The sequence below is a fragment of the Sardina pilchardus genome, chromosome 20, assembly GCF_963854185.1.
Source record: "Sardina pilchardus chromosome 20, fSarPil1.1, whole genome shotgun sequence".
In the NCBI taxonomy this organism is placed as follows: domain Eukaryota; kingdom Metazoa; phylum Chordata; class Actinopteri; order Clupeiformes; family Clupeidae; genus Sardina; species Sardina pilchardus.
This window is the reverse complement of record NC_085013.1, coordinates 9341940-9359012: the sequence shown is the minus strand read 5'-3', so window position 1 is coordinate 9359012 and position 17073 is coordinate 9341940. Positions and strand designations below refer to the sequence as shown.

At 45.2% G+C, this 17073-nt stretch overlaps 1 protein-coding gene across 1 annotated transcript in view; it reads left to right on the top strand.

The window, feature by feature from the left end:
• sptbn5 (spectrin, beta, non-erythrocytic 5) overlaps window positions 1-17073 on the top strand; it is a 56059-nt gene that overhangs the window by 29644 nt on the left and 9342 nt on the right. Inside the window, exons 38-57 of the mRNA XM_062523463.1 lie at window positions 1-104; window positions 492-683; window positions 841-936; window positions 1289-1407; window positions 1662-1776; window positions 1948-2061; window positions 2182-2303; window positions 2635-2797; window positions 3031-3219; window positions 3355-3432; window positions 3850-4022; window positions 4314-4404; window positions 4608-4754; window positions 5059-5196; window positions 5871-6127; window positions 6617-6803; window positions 7423-7635; window positions 7989-8185; window positions 8517-8721; window positions 16675-16851. The exon at window positions 1-104 is cut by the window's left edge and continues 52 nt beyond it. Coding sequence (XP_062379447.1) covers window positions 1-104; window positions 492-683; window positions 841-936; window positions 1289-1407; window positions 1662-1776; window positions 1948-2061; window positions 2182-2303; window positions 2635-2797; window positions 3031-3219; window positions 3355-3432; window positions 3850-4022; window positions 4314-4404; window positions 4608-4754; window positions 5059-5196; window positions 5871-6127; window positions 6617-6803; window positions 7423-7635; window positions 7989-8185; window positions 8517-8721; window positions 16675-16851 — 3077 coding nt within the window. The remainder of the gene's footprint in view (window positions 105-491; window positions 684-840; window positions 937-1288; window positions 1408-1661; window positions 1777-1947; window positions 2062-2181; window positions 2304-2634; window positions 2798-3030; window positions 3220-3354; window positions 3433-3849; window positions 4023-4313; window positions 4405-4607; window positions 4755-5058; window positions 5197-5870; window positions 6128-6616; window positions 6804-7422; window positions 7636-7988; window positions 8186-8516; window positions 8722-16674; window positions 16852-17073) is intronic.

Genomic DNA, 17073 nt, shown 5'->3' with positions numbered 1-17073 from the left:
TGGACCTGAGCAACCTGCAGACCAAGATGAAGCTCCTGCAGAAGCACCAGGTGTTCGAGGCCGAGATCCTCGCCCACAGCAAGATCATCGAGTCGGTACAGAAGGTGAGACACCTGGGGCGCTGGGGACTAGTATTGGTGGTCATCCGGCCTTTTTAAAGTGTATCTCTTCGGATGTTTTGCCTTCATTTGGACAGGACAGTGAAGATCAATGGAAGGTTAGTGGGAGAGGGAGATAGGGTGGGTGGGATTGGGAAATGCCCCCAGATGGGATTCGAACCCGAGTCCCCATGGGCACTTGGACCTGAATATGGTGTGGACGCTGAAACCACGGACGCTGAAGTTTAAATTCTGTACTAAGGTTTTATGGCACAGAAGAGTTCCTCAGTCTGATTGTGGGACGAACCTACAGTATATCTGTAGTTTGATGGTTAATTGTACTAAACTCTTTCACCTCTCACCTTTCACCTTTCACCTGTACTATCTCTTGAGGCTGGGGATGAGCTGATCACGCTGTACCACCCGCAATCTAAGGAGATACGCTCCACCATCACAGCCCTCATCAAATACTGGGAGGAGCTCAAACTGGCCGTGGCGGCAAGAGGGAAGGTTCTGGAGGACAACCGAGACTTCCTGGAGTTCCTGCAGAAGGTGGAGCAGGTGGAAATGTGGATCAGACAGAAGGTGAGGAGTGTGTGTGTGTGTGTGTGCGTGTGTGTGTGTGTGTCAGTGTGTGTTTGTCAGTGTGTGTTTGTCAGTCTGTGTTTGTCAGTCTGTGTTTGTGTGTGTGTGTGTGTGTGTGTTATTATAAAGTGCATGTGTATGTGTGCCTCTGTAATAGGAAGTGATGATAAATGTGGGAGATGTTGGGAAGGACTTTGAGCATGGCGTTCAGCTTCTGAAGAAACTGAACGAGTTCAGAGGAGCAGGGACAGGGGTGAGTAACATGACCACAAAAGCCCAGACAAGACCCAGTATCATGTCATAACACCTGACTGCAATATGTTTACACAAAACCTTTTAAAAATGTAGTTTGGTTGAATAAAGGTACTGTTGGATGTCAACAAATTTTGCTGTGATAATATGCATAGACAATATGAATAGGCATGTATACCTACCTATTGCACACCTGTGATAAGAGCTATTGTAACGACAAATATGTCTGTGATTGTCATTTGTGCAATCTCTTTTTTTACTCCTCCATATGATGACTTTCTATGTAAAGACTGGACTTTACATGTCTTTACATAACACACGTTTATGTATGACATTGTGTTGACTGTCCACAGGAGGTGACTATGGACGACGGGCACATCAAGACCATCAGCAACCTGGCCGCCCGTCTGGAGAGGCAGAACTGTGAAGAGCTGGAGACGGTGAAGAAGAGGAAACAGCAGCTCAACGAACGGTAGGGTTACTCACACACACACACACACACACACACACACACACACACACACACACACACACACACACGTGTGTGCACACATACACACGCACACAAACACACACACACCATCAGACTCGTTGAGCCCTTGCACATTGGGTCTAAAGCCAAGTAATGCAGCACCTTATCCAATTTGTCCACTGAGCACTGAGCATGCTTGTTATGCCTTGATGCCGCGTGACTGCCAGCACTGATGTGTTGTTGTATGTGTATAGGTGGAATAATTTCCATGGTGACCTGAGCAGCTATAAGAAGAGGCTGGAGGGAGCCCTGGAGGTGCATGCCCTCGTTAGGGAGCTGGAGGAAGTACGCGACAGAGCCAACGAGAAGGTGTGTGTGTGTGTGTGTGTCTGTGTCCGTGTGTGTGTCTGTGTGTGTCTGTGTGTGTGTGTGTGATCGAGAATGGTGTGTGTTTTCTGTATCCTACTTGTGTTGGGATTGGGCATTGCCCTCTGCATGGTGCCAGTTGTGCATTGTGCATAATGATTCGTGTTGTTCTAGATGCTGTTGTTGCAAGATGGAGACTGTGGCTGGGACGTCGAGAGTGTCGAGGGCTTGATTCGCCGGCATGAGGAGACCGAGAGGGAGGCCAGGGTGATCCAGGAAAGAGGAACGGTAAGTGAAGACTCTTTCTCAAAGTCAAGGTCCTTCATTAGGCATCTGCATACCTCTGGCCTTAAAAGAGGTGTTGTACAGGTGTGTGTCGCCGGCTGATGCTCCTCGTGTGTCCCGCAGGCTCTGGAGAAGGATGTGAAAGGTCACCTGAGGGGTCAGTCAGAGCTGACGGACAGGCTCAAGCAGAAGCAGAAGGAGATGAACACCACGCTACTGAACCTGGAGAAAGAGGTCAAACTCAGGTGAGAAGGTCTACAGTACAGAGGCTCATTATGTCCAGTGCAAGCTTGATTTCATATTTGTTTAGCTTTGTTCATCATGTAAAAGATTCTGAAAAGATCATTTGTTAACATTCCTATCTGATGTTCTGTGTTATTGCACAACATTGTGTCCACATAGAAGGTTCATAGACAAACCAGAAAACTGCACAAATGAACACTGGCCCAGAACCCTCATCATTTTAGCTCATCCTACTTCAGTACTAGCACATAAATGTACACTGTCAGCACGGAGACTCTCCCTATCAGGTTTTGTGACAAGAGAGACTGATGTGGGGGGGGATATGTCTTGCAGAAAGGAGCGCTTGCATGATGCACACGAGCTGCAGCTCTTCAAGGCCAACCAGCGCCTCCTGTTGGACGTGACGCTGAAGAACAGCTCGGAGATGGCACAGAAAGGACTGCCAAAGAGCAAAGCTGAGGCCGAGAGGATGATCGCCGAACACAAGGACTGGAAGGTGAAGACATTTGAATGTTTTGACTGCTTCATATGAATATATTCCACCCTCCACTAGTTCCATGAAGCCCTGTGCGGTAATAATATGCATATCCTATACCGCCCTGCAAAAGTTTTGTTTTTAAATAATTCTAAATGTAGTATGTTTTCAGATAACTATTGTCAGACAGTGTGCTAATTCTTGTCGTAGAAATCAGGGAGATAAATGAGCGTGTCCTGTGGGTGTCTTTGTAGACAGAGATTGATGCTCGCGCTGATCGTATCGACTCGGTGAGGAGCTTTGGCCAGAGGCTGGTGAAGGCTGGCCACCGCTCAGTGGAGGAGATCAAGGCGGCCCTGACGAGCCTGGAGGACGCCAAGAAGGGACTGGACAAAGCCTGGCAGGACAGGAGGTCAATGCTGGACCAAGCCCTCAGTTTACAGGTAGCAAAATGCCCAGGAGCCTGTACCTTTTCGTTCTTCAACACCTCGTTTCTGGGATTTACTGTCTCATTGTGATGTAGGAAGTCCTGTTTGGCTTCTGCCTGCTGTCTAAAACATGGTTGATGTCTTCCGCAGGTCTTCCTGGGCTATGTGGAACAGAGCGAGAGCTGGCTCAGTAACAAGGAGGCGTTCCTGGCCAATGAAGACTTGGGGGTCAGTAAGCAAGCTGCTCATGCTGCTGACCTGTAGTGTAATATTTTGTTTAGGATGACTTTGCTGTCCAACCTGGAAACTATGCTATACCTTATCATGAATACAAAAGTTAAAAAAAACTGCTTTATAAAACTAGTTGTTAGTTTTACATATAGACTCATGCTCAAAACTGGGATCAACTGACAGCATGTCAGACAGTTCATATTTTCAGGATTAATACCTAAAAGTCTCTATAGCAGATAAAACATTGTTTACATACATAAATAAAACATAAATACCATTATCGTTGGCAGAGCAAGTGAAAAAATGTGTGTAAAAGAGTTATGGTTTTGTCAAAAAAGTGTATTTGATTTAGATATGTTGTCTGTGTGTTGTCTGTGTGCTGTTTGTGTGGTGTGGCTTGCCGTACCCTCCCAGGGCTCCTTGTCAGAGGTGGAGGAGCTTCAGAGGAAGCAGGCTCTGTTTGAGCAGACGCTGGAGGCTGAGGTGGAGCAGGTGGAGGCCGTGCAGCGTCTCTCTCAGCAGCTCCAGCAGCAGAAGCACTACGACTCCACCAACATCCAGAGCAAGAGCAGAGCGCTGCAGCTCAGGTCAGAGGGCATCGCCACGGCAACCACACCTACAGGAATGCGTTAAATTTAATGTGTAGATTGTCTGAAGTGTCTGTTTTGCCACAAGGCACACAACCAACAACATCTTCCCATTATTTACTAAAATAGTTTGTCTAAAAATGGAAAACATGCAAGTTTAGTGGATTTCTCATATGAAAGCCATCACTAATATTCTATGACGTGATGCCTAATATTGCACAGCAGTAATTGATATAAAAGTATCTTATATCATACTAAACCCTGTACATGTGCCTCTGCCCACCCCCTCAGGAAAGACAAGCTGTTGGAGACGAGTAGAGCTCGGCATCAGGCCCTGGAGGAGTCACTGCAGCTCCACCGCTTCCTGAGTGGCAGCTACGAGGTACTATATGGCTGAGTTAGACTGGTCTCTCCTAAACCATGTAGGCAGCTATGAGGTATGGCTGGGTTAGACTGGTCTCTAATTAACCATGTAGGCAGCTATGAGGTATGGCTGGGTCAGCTAATAAACCATGTAGTCACAGAGATCAGAACCACTTAGTGCTGTAGAAAACTATCTGTCCCAACCTGCCTCTTGCCCCACAGCTCTGCTCCTGGCTCAATGAGAAGAATGCCATCGCCCTGGACGAGAACTGGAGGGATCCCATCAACCTGCAGGCCAAGCTCCTGAAGCACCAGAGCTCAGAGGCCGAGATCCTGGCCAACCACAGCCAGGTGGAGGCCCTCTCCAAGGTGAGCAGGTCCAGCTGACGCAGAGCATCACAACTGGGGACACTTGTTTGCAGTTGTTGTGGGGGAAAAAAAACATTGATGGAATAAACGTCTCTGTGCTTCATACTGCACCTCCAACCCATAATTTGCTAAGTAAGGCCCTTCAAACAAAGCACAGGTCTTGAAATGGTTTTTGCCCATACATTTCAGTGTAATTGCTATCATAACTAGGATGTGAAGACACAAGGCATTTGCCTTTAACTGTGTGCAAATGACAGCCTTGGCTAACACTTAAATGCCATAAATGGCACATTGGGAACTTCAGGACGGTGAGAGGATGCTGGCTGCCGGACACCCTGCTGGGCAGAAGATTACGCCCAGGCTGAAGGACCTGAAGGACAGCTGGACACAGCTCCTGGACAACTGCAAAGAGAAAAAATCACGCCTCCAGCAAGCCTACCAGGTAAAGCACTAGTTGGCAGACCTTACTGACACAGTAAGACCCAAGGGCTCCCCTTCTGGATCAGCCACAGGTGTGTTGTGACAGTGTATCACCTGTTTAGCTACAGACCCTTAAGGAGAATGGATTAACACAGACGTTAACTAAAGACACTAGGGCATTTTTGTGGCAAAACATTTATTGGATTGATTGTGTATTGGCACTGTGATAGATTGGATTCCTCTACTGCTATATAATTGTTAACTAAATTTGTAACTGAATGAAACCATCAGACATAACATGGTTTTAGGCATATTTCATAACTATCTTTATGAGGCCACCTGCCCCCTCAGGTGTTGTTCTGCCTGGGTAGGTTAACTGGTAAATCATACACACCCGAGGAGTCTTCAGGTTTGTTTCTGCTCTCATGGGCAGGTTGTTGTTCTCTCTCCTCATGTCCCTCCAACAATCTCTGTTCTTTTAACTTTTTGATTATTGTCTAATAAACTAAATCACTTTAAACCGTATCTGTTGTCCACCTCTATCTCTAAGACGTGAGAAAGGCCTAACCTTAACACCATCAAACATTTTAACATGAGCTGGTGCCTGCTAGTAGGCTTGTAGGTGACTACAACGAACTTACATTCTCTAAACTGAACCTCACCCTCTCTCTCCTACCTTACCCTCTGTGTCATCAGGCCCTGCAGTTCCAGCGCTCCCTGGATGACATGGAGGAGTGGCTGAGCTCCGTGGAGAAGGACGTCTCCAGCAAGGACTGCGGGAGCGACCTGGCGTCGGTCATCCGGCTGCTGAAGGCCCTGCATGATCTGGAGGAGGTGGTGGACGGCCACCAGGAGCGGCTCAAGGCCCTGGTGGACACCTCCAAGGACCTCTCTGCCCAAGGCAACTTCCTGGCCAAGGAAATCCAGCAGAGAGTCCAAGGAGTAGTTAACAGGTAACATTCATTTATCCATCAAGTGAGTTTGTTAGCAATCCAAGGACCCAAATCCAGACTTAAAGGCCCATACTGTTAATCTATTACACAGCAGCTGCTGAGCACCTAATAGACCCTTTCAAGTGCATGAACAAACGTCTGTTCCTAAGACATTTCCGGTGGCACAGAAAACAACGCTGAGCTAGTGGTACACTGAGCTAATTGTCTGGGATAAACAACAAAAAAGTTTTAAAGTAGACATTTTAAAGAGCAATACGTTAAAGTATGATTCATTTTTCATTCCAAAGTATCCTCATTGGTTTTGAGCGTTTCAACCGGAAACTCTGCAGAAACACATTGAAAGGGTCAACATATCATAGCCTGACACTTTTTGTTCCAACTGATTTGACGTCTTCATGTGCTGCCCAGCATAATGGTACATTTGCACAGGGAAGGTTAGTGTCAGGCAGTTAGTGTAACAGTCCTTGACTTTTTTTTGATCATTTTCAGATACAACAACCTGGCCGATCCCCTGCAACTGCGAAGGGAGACCCTGGAGTCGTGGCACCTGCTGTTCCAGTTCAACCGCGACGTGGAGGACGAGCTGGCCTGGGTTCAGGACAAGCTGCCCGTGGCCTCCTCCAAAGACCTGGGCACATCACTCCAGAGCACAGAGGCCATGCTCAAGAAGCACCAGGTCGGTCGGACACACCAAGCTACGTCAGGGTTAGCTGTAGGACTGCTTGATTATGTAAAAAATCATAATTATGGTTATTTTGGTCAATATTGAGATCACAATTTTTTTACACGATTATTCAGTGATTGAAATAAATCAAAAACAAATTAAAAAGAAACTCAAGGACAAGCTTTATAACTCAAGACAAGAGAAGGTCATTGTTGCAAACTGGAATGCAGCTAAATAGTCATTATGTTTTGATTATCTTGTTTCCATAATCGTTGGAAGTCATACTTATCAGTCATACCTAATATAATATATATTAATAGATACATGTGATGATAATTGCATAGCCCTAGTCAACACACAGTGTGTGTGTGTGTTCTCATTCACTGAAAAGAAATCAAGTGAAAATACAATCACATCCTTGACTGTATACAAAATACAATCCCACTCACATTCGCACAGAGTTACGCACATGCTCTATCACAATAAGAGTTAAAAGCCGTTATTTTAAGGTAAAAAAGCTCAATTCGGGGCCCTCAATACCCATTACAATACCCTCTTCCCTCCCACTGGGAGTTGTCTGTTGCTATGACTCGGACCCCTGAGTGTGTAATGTGTGTGTCCCCACACCCAGGTGCTGAAGCAGGAGATCACGAGTCGCACTCCGCTGGTGCAGGCCGTGCAGGAGGCGGGGCAGAACCTTGTGCGCGGGCGGCACTTTGCCTCCCGTGACGTCAACGAGAGACTGGACGAGCTGAAGGACCTCTTTGAGACCCTGAAGAAGGAGTCGGAGGCCAGGGGCCTACTGCTTCAGGAGGCCTTCAAAATACAGACCTTCCTCTCTGAGGTACACCACTATGTCATTCATACCATGGATGGGGAGTCAGGCCCCATATGTTACTGTGTGTAAATACTTACATATCATTGTGAGAGTTCGAGCAGCATTGTGTCCAGTAGATACTACTCTCTCTCTGTAGGCATGCAGATGGTATTATGAATGGTGGTGTACAGTACAGCCACAACAACAAGCTTCTAGGATTCCACCTGCAATGGCGCTTATTTCAGCATAGTTCAGATCACAGCATGTGGTGGTGTTGTTCCTGGAGTGTAACGTGCACATCTAATGTGTACTTTCTCTCTGTCTCTCTCTCTCTCTGTCTCTCTCTCTCTCTCTGTCTCTCTCTCTCCCTCCCTCTCCAGTTGTCTGAGCTGGAGCTGTGGATGGAGGAGCAGAAGCCGGCCCTGGAGTCCAGAGACTTTGGGAAGAGCGAGGAGGCCACAGAGGCTCTGTTGAAGAAGCTGGACGCTGTGGACCTGGAGCTGGAGAACCACCAGGGGAAGCTGACCTCGCTTCAGAAGAGGGGGGACCAGCTGAAGACCAGTGGCCACCCTAACAGGTGCATTAGCCAAGATGCCATCAATAAAGACTAGAGTGTAGATTACACTGATATTGCCTCCAATCCGGGGTGTACACCTGCATTGCCATTATTCATCGATAATATTTGTTTAACCTCTATGGTTAAATAGTGCTCTATGATTTCATATTCACATAGAATAATATAGGTTAGAAACATCTTACACCTTCATTATTCTCTCCATCCACTTAATTCATGTTATTTGCCATACACCTTTTGGTCAAATTAGCAAAAACTTTTTCCCTTTAAAGTAGTCTGAGTAGCAAGATATGATGGACAGGTGTAAGTGTACTTTCTCCTTGTCCTTGTGCAGCCCTCTAGTGAGCACGGGTCTGGCGGCTGTGGAGAAGCAGTTCCAGGCCCTGCAGCAGCTGTCTGCCACCCGCCGGACTGCCCTCCAGGACCAGCTGCACCTGTACGTGTTTGAGAGGGAGGCTCAAGAGCTGCAGGCCTGGTTCCACACGCGCATCGCCCAGGCCCAGTCACAAGACTTCGGACAAGACCTAGAGGATGTGGAGGTAAACTTTCAGATAGGGGTGGGACGGTACACACAAAAAAAAAGAAATCACGGTTCAGTTTATACCACGGTTTTGAAGCCACGGTACGGCTAATTTTCGATACAGTACACCTGTAGCTGCATTGGTTTAATAAACGGCCACGCTTCATACTGATGATTTTTTTGAAGATTTATTTTCTCTTTTCTTGTCTATGACAAACTGTAAACGTACATAGTCAAAAAACACCGTGACAACGTTAGCGCCATAAACCTAATGCAGAGTCCATCTTTCTTGAGAAGTTATGAGTCCGTAGCTGGTTTGCATCTCTTTTGGCGCTCTTCCCATACTTCCTGGTTTAAGGCCCCGTATACAAACAAACTCTTAGTACAAGGAAAATGAATATTCATGAACTAGTACATGAGGCAATCTCATTTTTAAAGCACAAATTTGAAATCATTTTTAAACAAATAATAAAGACATGAATTCAACACAAATAATATAATACTCCGTCAACACATTAACAATGTAACTTTGTAATGTCAACAATGTCTCTTGGACAGTTACACTCCCACCAGTTACTATGATTTATGATATATTACAAATAAATCTAGTAATTCCTGGACATCTGTGAGACTTTTAAATCATAGCCCACTAAATTCCTCCTTTAAGCAGCACATGTGTTTTTAAATGAACTACAACTAAACATTTCATTTGCTTTCTATGAGTACAACTAATTTATGAATGGGACGTGCAAGTATTGATGGACTAGTAAGCCTTTGACCCTCTTTGTTTAGACTCCTATTTCCTATTTGCACTGAGGCCTTCCTTACTAGGCCATCTTTGTCTTTGAATACATCTGTTACTCTTCCGAGTCTCCACTCATTGCGAGGAATTCCTTCCTCTTTCACGATAACTACATCTCCAGTTTTTACATTTCGCCTAGGAGAATGCCAGCGCTGTCTGAGTGCAATGTTAGCCAAGTACTCTTTCTTCCATCTTCCCCAAAACTGCTCAGCCAAATACTGGACACAGCGCCATCTTTTCTTGGCGTATAGGTCTTCTGCTACAAATTGTCCTGGAGGAGGAAGAGGAACAGTGGTCTTCATGGTAAGTAAATTGTTTGGACTCAGTGGTTCTAGAGCATTGGGATCGTTGATGGTATCAATGGTGAGTGGGCGGCTATTTACGATTGACATTGCTTCGTAGAGGAAGGTTCTCAATGAGAAGTCATTCAAACGCCCACTACTCTGTGAAAGAACACAGCTTAGGACACTTCTTACTGTCCTAATTTGCCGTTCCCATACTCCTCCCATGTGACTGGCATTAGGCACATTCATTATAAAGTCACATTGCTTTTGAGCTAGGTAAGTGGCTAGTCGTTCTTTGTCTAATTCCATCAGAGACTTTGTCAGTTCATTTTTTGCTCCAGCAAAATTTGTCCCCTGATCAGATAAAATCTGTCTTACTGTTCCGCGAATACTAATAAAACATCTCAGGGCATTTATGAAGGAGTCTGTGCTTAGGTCCTCCAGCATCTCTATATGTATTGCTCTTGATGACAGACAAGTGAAAATGAGGCCATATCTCTTATACTCCTTTCGACCTTGCTTAACATGAAATGGTCCAAAACAGTCCATTCCACAGTAAGAGAATGGCGGAGACGGGTCAACACGGTGATCAGGTAGATCTGCCATCATTTGTGTTTCTGTTGGCCTGCGAGCCATCCTACATGACACACACTGTTTAATATGGTTTGCCACAACTTTGCTGCCACTGACAATCCAATATCCATTTGCTCTGACTTCCTTTAGGGTTAGTCCTCTGCCCTGGTGTTGTGTATTTCCATGACAATAATCCAAAATAAGGCGTGTAATCACTCCATCTCTGGGCAAAATTACTGGATGTCTCAGATCAAGCGGTAGATCAGCATTTTTCAATCTCCCACCTACCCTTAGAACACCATCTTGCAACACTGGGTCTAGTTGGTATAATGGATGGCTGCGTGGTAGTTTGCCATTGCTCAGTAATTGCATTTCCTCTTTGAAAGCATGTTTTTGTGCTTGTCTTATGAGCACTAGACCGGCCTTTCTTCTCTCTTCAACACTAATGGGGCCTGTCTGTTTTGTCCTATTTGCTAACCGTTGGATCCGAGCAACAGCGTTTAAAGCAGTATGCCATTTTGAAAAGCGCTCAAACCTGTCTAGAAAACATTCCTCATTCTTTACTTGTGTGTGTAAAATCTGTGTAGTCCTTACTTCAGGGTCTCCCACCATGAGCTCTGGAGTCATCTTTGATGCAACTATCTCCCTTCTCCACAGGAACTCTGGACCAGTAAGCCAGTTTGAATGAATCAACTCTGTCACACTGAGGCCTCTGGACGCATGGTCAGCTGGATTTTGATCAGTGCTGATGTAGCACCACTGCGAAGGATCCGTTAATTCCCTGATTCTCTGTACCCTATTTGCGACAAAAACATGGAACCTACGGGCTTCATTGTTGATGTAGCCCAAGACCACTTGGGAGTCAGTCCAGAAATATTCTTTGTCAACATGAAGCTCTAGCTCTTCCTTTAACATGCTGCTGACTACTGAGGAGACCACTGCAGCTGTCAATTCTAACCTGGGTATGGTTATAATCTTAATGGGTGAGACCCTAGCCTTACCTATAACTAGAGAGCAGTGCACTTTGTTCTCACCTACAACTCGAATATACGAAGCCTGGCCATAGCCAGTGCAGCTTGCATCTGAAAAATGATGCAGTTCAGTTCTTTGGATCTTTCCCACATCAACAGGAGTGAAGCATCTTGGTATCTGAAGATTTGGCAGGTTTTCCAGATCCTTCAGCCAGTTATCCCATCGTGGCACTAATTCTCTTGGCAGTGGTTCATCCCATCCCACTCCTTTCTGGCACATCTCCTGCAATATTTTCTTCCCCAGCAGCAGAAAGGGAGCTAGAAAGCCCAGGGGGTCGAAGACAGACGCTACCGTGGATAGGATTCCCCGACGTGTTGCTGGTTTTTCATCCAGGCTAACTTTGAAAGAGAAATTGTCACTGCAAATGTTCCACCTTACTCCTAATACTGTCTGAATGGGAAGCTCTCCGTGACTGAGATCTATCTCATGAACTCCACTTGCCCGTTCACTTTCAGGAATTGACTCTAAGACTTCTCTGCTGTTTGAAGTGAACTTATGGAGATGCAGTTTTGCCCTTTTACACAAGCTTTGTGCTTCTTTCAGTAACTGAATGGCTACACCCTCCGATTCCACACTAGCTAGGCCATCATCGACATAGAAGTTCTTCTTGATGAACTCGGCCGCTGCAGGGTACTCTCTTTCATGTTGACTTGCAAGATATTTCATTCCGTAATTTGCACAGCCAGGTGAGGATGAAGCTCCAAAGAGGTGTACTTTCATTCGAAACTCCTTTGGCTCTGAGGTCGTATCACCTCCTTCCCACCAAAGAAAACGCAGGAAATCTCTGTCATCAGGGCTTACATGAAACCTATGAAACATCTTTTCAACATCACAGATGACTGCGACAGGATGCCTGCGGAATCTGCAAAGCACACCTGTCATTCCATTCGCTAGATCAGGTCCAGTCAGTAAGTGATCGTTCAGCGCTGTGCCCTCATACTTAGCCGAGCAGTCAAACACTACTCTTATTTTGTTTGGCTTCCTAGGGTGGTAAACCCCTTGATGTGGGATATACCACACATTTCCTGGATTGAACTCATTTTCAGCCTTTTCCGCATCGCCATCATTGAATAGGCCCTCCATAAATTTAATGTAGTCCACTTTGAATTTTGGATTTTTATCAAGTTTCCTTCTCAAGTGCTTCAGTCGCACCAGAGCTAGCCTCTTATTTTCTGGTAGATGTGGACGTGTCTTAAAGGGCAACGGCATTTCCAGGTGTCCATCTGCGTTCTCGTGAACCGTCTTATTCAGCAACTGCATGAACTGTATGTCATCTTGTGATATGCTCTTTTCAAGGTGGTTACTATCTCTGAAGTCCAATTCAAGGGCTCTGATTATGGTGGATGGTGTCAATGGTGAAAGTTCTTTGACTGCTATACGGTGGCACAGGCCTGTTACCTCTGTGGACTTTGCACCTCGGGATGAGCTTCCAACAACACTCCAGCCCAGGTCAGTTTTGATGGCATATGGTTCATCATCTCTTCCTGTGATGACTAGCCGCGGTGCTAATGCTCTGGAACAATCATAGCCTATGAGAAGTCCCACTTTGCAGTCCATTAAATCTGGTATTTCCAAAGCTATTTCCTTCAGGTGATCCCATCTCTCAGCAGCCTTTGGTGTGGGAATGTGGGAGCGCTCAAGGGGAATGAAATCTCTGGTATAGGTGGGTGGCAAGTTGATCCAACTTTTGGATGAGAACCCTCTGACTCTAAGACCACTAACTCTTGCACTCTGAACAATGGAGTCTTTTCCCATCATAGTGGTCAACTTTAATTTGACTGGCTCTGAACTTACTCTTAATGTTTGACACACCTCTTGATCTACAAAGGTGTTGCTACTCTGAGTATCAAGCAAGGCGTATGCAAGTGTCTCTGTTTCCGGAGTCTTAGTTGAAGAAATCCAAACGGGCACTATCATAGATGAGCTCCCACCATCACTTCTTTCTACACAGCAAGAAAGGGAAGATGTATTCTCCTCAACCGGCATAACCTTTGGAGCGCTATTTGCCGCTGGACGGTCTTCGTGTAAGGGCGTTGGGTGATGTTTCTTACATATTTTACAGATAGCCTTTTGTTTGCAGTCTTTTGAGTTATGCCCCCTTCTAAGGCAGCCAAAACAGAGGCTGTTGTCAAATATGAATTGTCTCTTATTCTCTGCAGGCTTACTGGCAAACATCTCGCATTTGTGGAGGGAATGACCTTCTCCACAGCACATGCATTTGATTGGGTTTGAGGATGTTTCTGATGAATCATTTTCATCAGAGCTGTTCTCTACGGCACTATTCGTTCTTGGCCTACTGGAATTATCTGTTGCTTTTATGGCTGTGATAAATGTATTAGCCTGTGGACGCCTAAGGTCTCGAGATGGCTTTTCTTCCACAGGTTTTAGTGCATTGAGTGACGTCATGGGGTTACAGGCAATTTCTGCTTCCTGTGCCATGAACTCAGCAAACTCTTTAAAAGTGGGATACTCTTCTACTTGGTGTAGTTGTTTTGTTACGTGTCGATTCCAACGGGATGTAATCCAATCTGGAAGCTTTTGAAGCATTTTCTGATTTGCCTCACAATCATTCAGCACCTGCAGTCCCTTCACATATGGCATGGCATTGCTGCACGCGGTCAAGAAGTCACTGAACTGTCTTAGCTTTACTGAATCTCTGGAGCTTATTTTTGGCCAGTTATTTAGTTTTTCTCTGAATGCACGCTGAATTACAAAGGGATGACCATAGCGAGCTTGCAGTGTCTCCCAGGCTTGGTCGTAAGCTTCATCATCCTTTCTAAAGAAGGTTCCTTCTAGTACAGATCGCGCCTCACCATCAATGTACTTTTGCAGATAAAACAGTTTGTCTGCTGAGTTAGTGCATCGTCTCTCTATCAATGTTTTAAAGCTTGTGCTCCACTCTAAGAAATTAAGAGGATCCCCTGAGAAAATGGTGGGCTCGGGAGCAGGAAGTCTAGTCAGGATCATTGAATCATGTAGGGCTTGTACTAACAGTGCTTCATTTTTGACAGTGTTCGTTTGTTCGTCATTATTGTTGTATGCTTTGCCCCTCTTCATGTTTTTAGGTGGTACTAAGGGACCAGTGGTCACCTCCACGTGTGTTACTCCAACTTTGTCATGGGTTTCGCTCCCTTCAGCTTCGGAGTACACTTTAAGTTTAGCAGCCATTACTTGAAGATCTCTCTGATTTTCTAGTCTTTTAAGTTCTTGTCTCTGAGCAGCAATTGCATCCTCCATTTGTATTTCTGCCTCTTTTGCAGCTAACTGCGCAGCGTACTCTGCTCTTTTGACGGTAATGCTCTGCTGCTCTGATGGACAGCCTGACTTGCAGCTAGGGGCTGCGCGGTCAATCACTGATGCCTCAAATATAGACCGTGCATACTCCCTGTCAAGCACCATGTGAAGTCTAGCATTTTCTGCTTTATCATCAAACTCCTCTAGGCCCACTTCACTCATACGTACTTTCAATAGACCCATCAAATCTGCTGTTACTGCTGTACAAGAATCAATCTTTCTCCTAATTTGAGTGGGAGGTGCTGTTTGCAATCGCATATCTTCGTACACATCTTTTACTTGCATCTCAAGTCCCTCCACAGCATCCATCATGTCGGCTAACTCATTTTCAGTGCACTCATTTTTTAAGTTTATCACGTGTAGTTTTAACTTCCCTTTTCCAGCGTTCATATAGCTTCATGAATTTGCTCTCTTTTTGACAGGATTCTTGTTGCTTTAGCTCTAGCATCTTGGGGGTTAATTTTCTTTCCCTATCAGACTTTCTTTGCTCTACTGCTATTGAAGTGGCAGGGACAGGCTCATTGCTTGCTGCTTGGACAGCAGACATTTTAGCAATAACTTCTGTGCTGGGTTCTAAATTGTCTGTACCATCAAGTTGTAAAGACTCTGTATGTTCATCACATTTATCACCTTGTGACCCTTCCCCGTGAACTGACATCTCAGAAATGTAGTCTATCAAGCACTAGTAAGAAATTTGTACATTTATATATCTCCTTTAAACTTATAACTTTAAGCTTATAACCATATACTCAAAATTCCTTAATGTAGGCAGTTTGCAAGCACTAGATAAATGCTAATTAAATCAAAATACAATGTCACTTTAAACACATTAAATCACAATGCAACAATAATGCAGGAAGAACAATTAGGCTATCAATGACGTTTATCAAGTCCGTTTGCATTTACAAATGTCCATTAACGTTTCAAATGATCCAACCTTTAGGACTGCATGGTCAAACCTGATACCGATGTCCACTATGCGCCGAGGGTGAGTCAGAAGGTCCTGAAGACGGGCTACGTAACGCTCAGCTTACTGTGTAGAGATGAAGATGGAGGCTGACGCGTTGCTTGCGAACGTAGTTCTTTGCTGGCTGAATCGTGAAAGGTGTCGCGGAGATACCCGTAGCCCGTGCAGTACGCTGGTCTTCTGCAAACGAAGAAGGCAGCTGTCCGTCTGGTTGCTGAAGACTGGCTGCTTGAAACCACACGGTGGAAGTCGCTGTAGACCCAACTCTGAAGCCGCTCTCAATCCAGTTGTCTACGTTGAAGCTCACGTCGTCCTACCATAGTAGCCTTGACCAGTCTCTGAAAACGTAGGCTAGCCTACAGTATGCGCCGTTATCTTGGTCCACTTGTTAGCCAGACCACAAGCTAGCTAGCTATTTCTACTTACTTAGCCACATTGGCGGATCGTTGTCACTGTAGCTGCATTGGTTTAATAAACGGCCACGCTTCATACTGATGATTTTTTTTGAAGATTTATTTTCTCTTTTCTTGTCTATGACAAACTGTAAACGTACATAGTCAAAAAAACACCGTGACAACGTTAGCGCCATAAACCTAATGCAGAGTCCATCTTTCTTGAGAAGTTATGAGTCCGTAGCTGGTTTGCATCTCTTTTGGCGCTCTTCCCATACTTCCTGGTTTAAGGCCCCGTATACAAACAAACTCTTAGTACAAGGAAAATGAATATTCATGAACTAGTACATGAGGCAATCTCATTTTTAAAGCACAAATTTGAAATCATTTTTAAACAAATAATAAAGACATGAATTCAACACAAATAATATAATACTCCGTCAACACATTAACAATGTAACTTTGTAATGTCAACAATGTCTCTTGGACAGTTACAACACCTGTAGGTACTGCTAACCTAAAATATGCTGTGCATATGTGTAGTAGACATGTCTGTGTACGCTGGAGATAATCAGACAATCAAAAGGTTTCATGGCGATGTTGTTGTCCTCTCCTCCCTGTACTGTAGGTCCTCCAGAAGAAGTTTGAGGACTTCTCAGGGGAGGTGGGCTCCCTGGGTCAACACAAGCTGGCCAGCGTCCAGCAGCTGGGCCAGAAGGTGAGCTCCAGTGGGGCCCAGCTGAGGGGGAAGACCCTGAAGCAGCTGTGGGAGGAGCTTAACCAGGCCGTCAAGACCCGTGCAGAGGTGAGGGGGCTGAGGGTCATTGTTGGGGCGTTTAATGGTCATGGGCATAGTCAGTTACTGAGAGTAAAATCAGTTGATGACCATTGAGTATGTCTTAATATAATGTGCTGATCATCTCTTCAGTAGTCTGTTTTTTTTCTGACTATGTTTTAATGTACAATATTATTGTGTCTTTGCCATTGTGTTGTTGATGTTTTCATCTTGGGGTCAAATATGAATCTG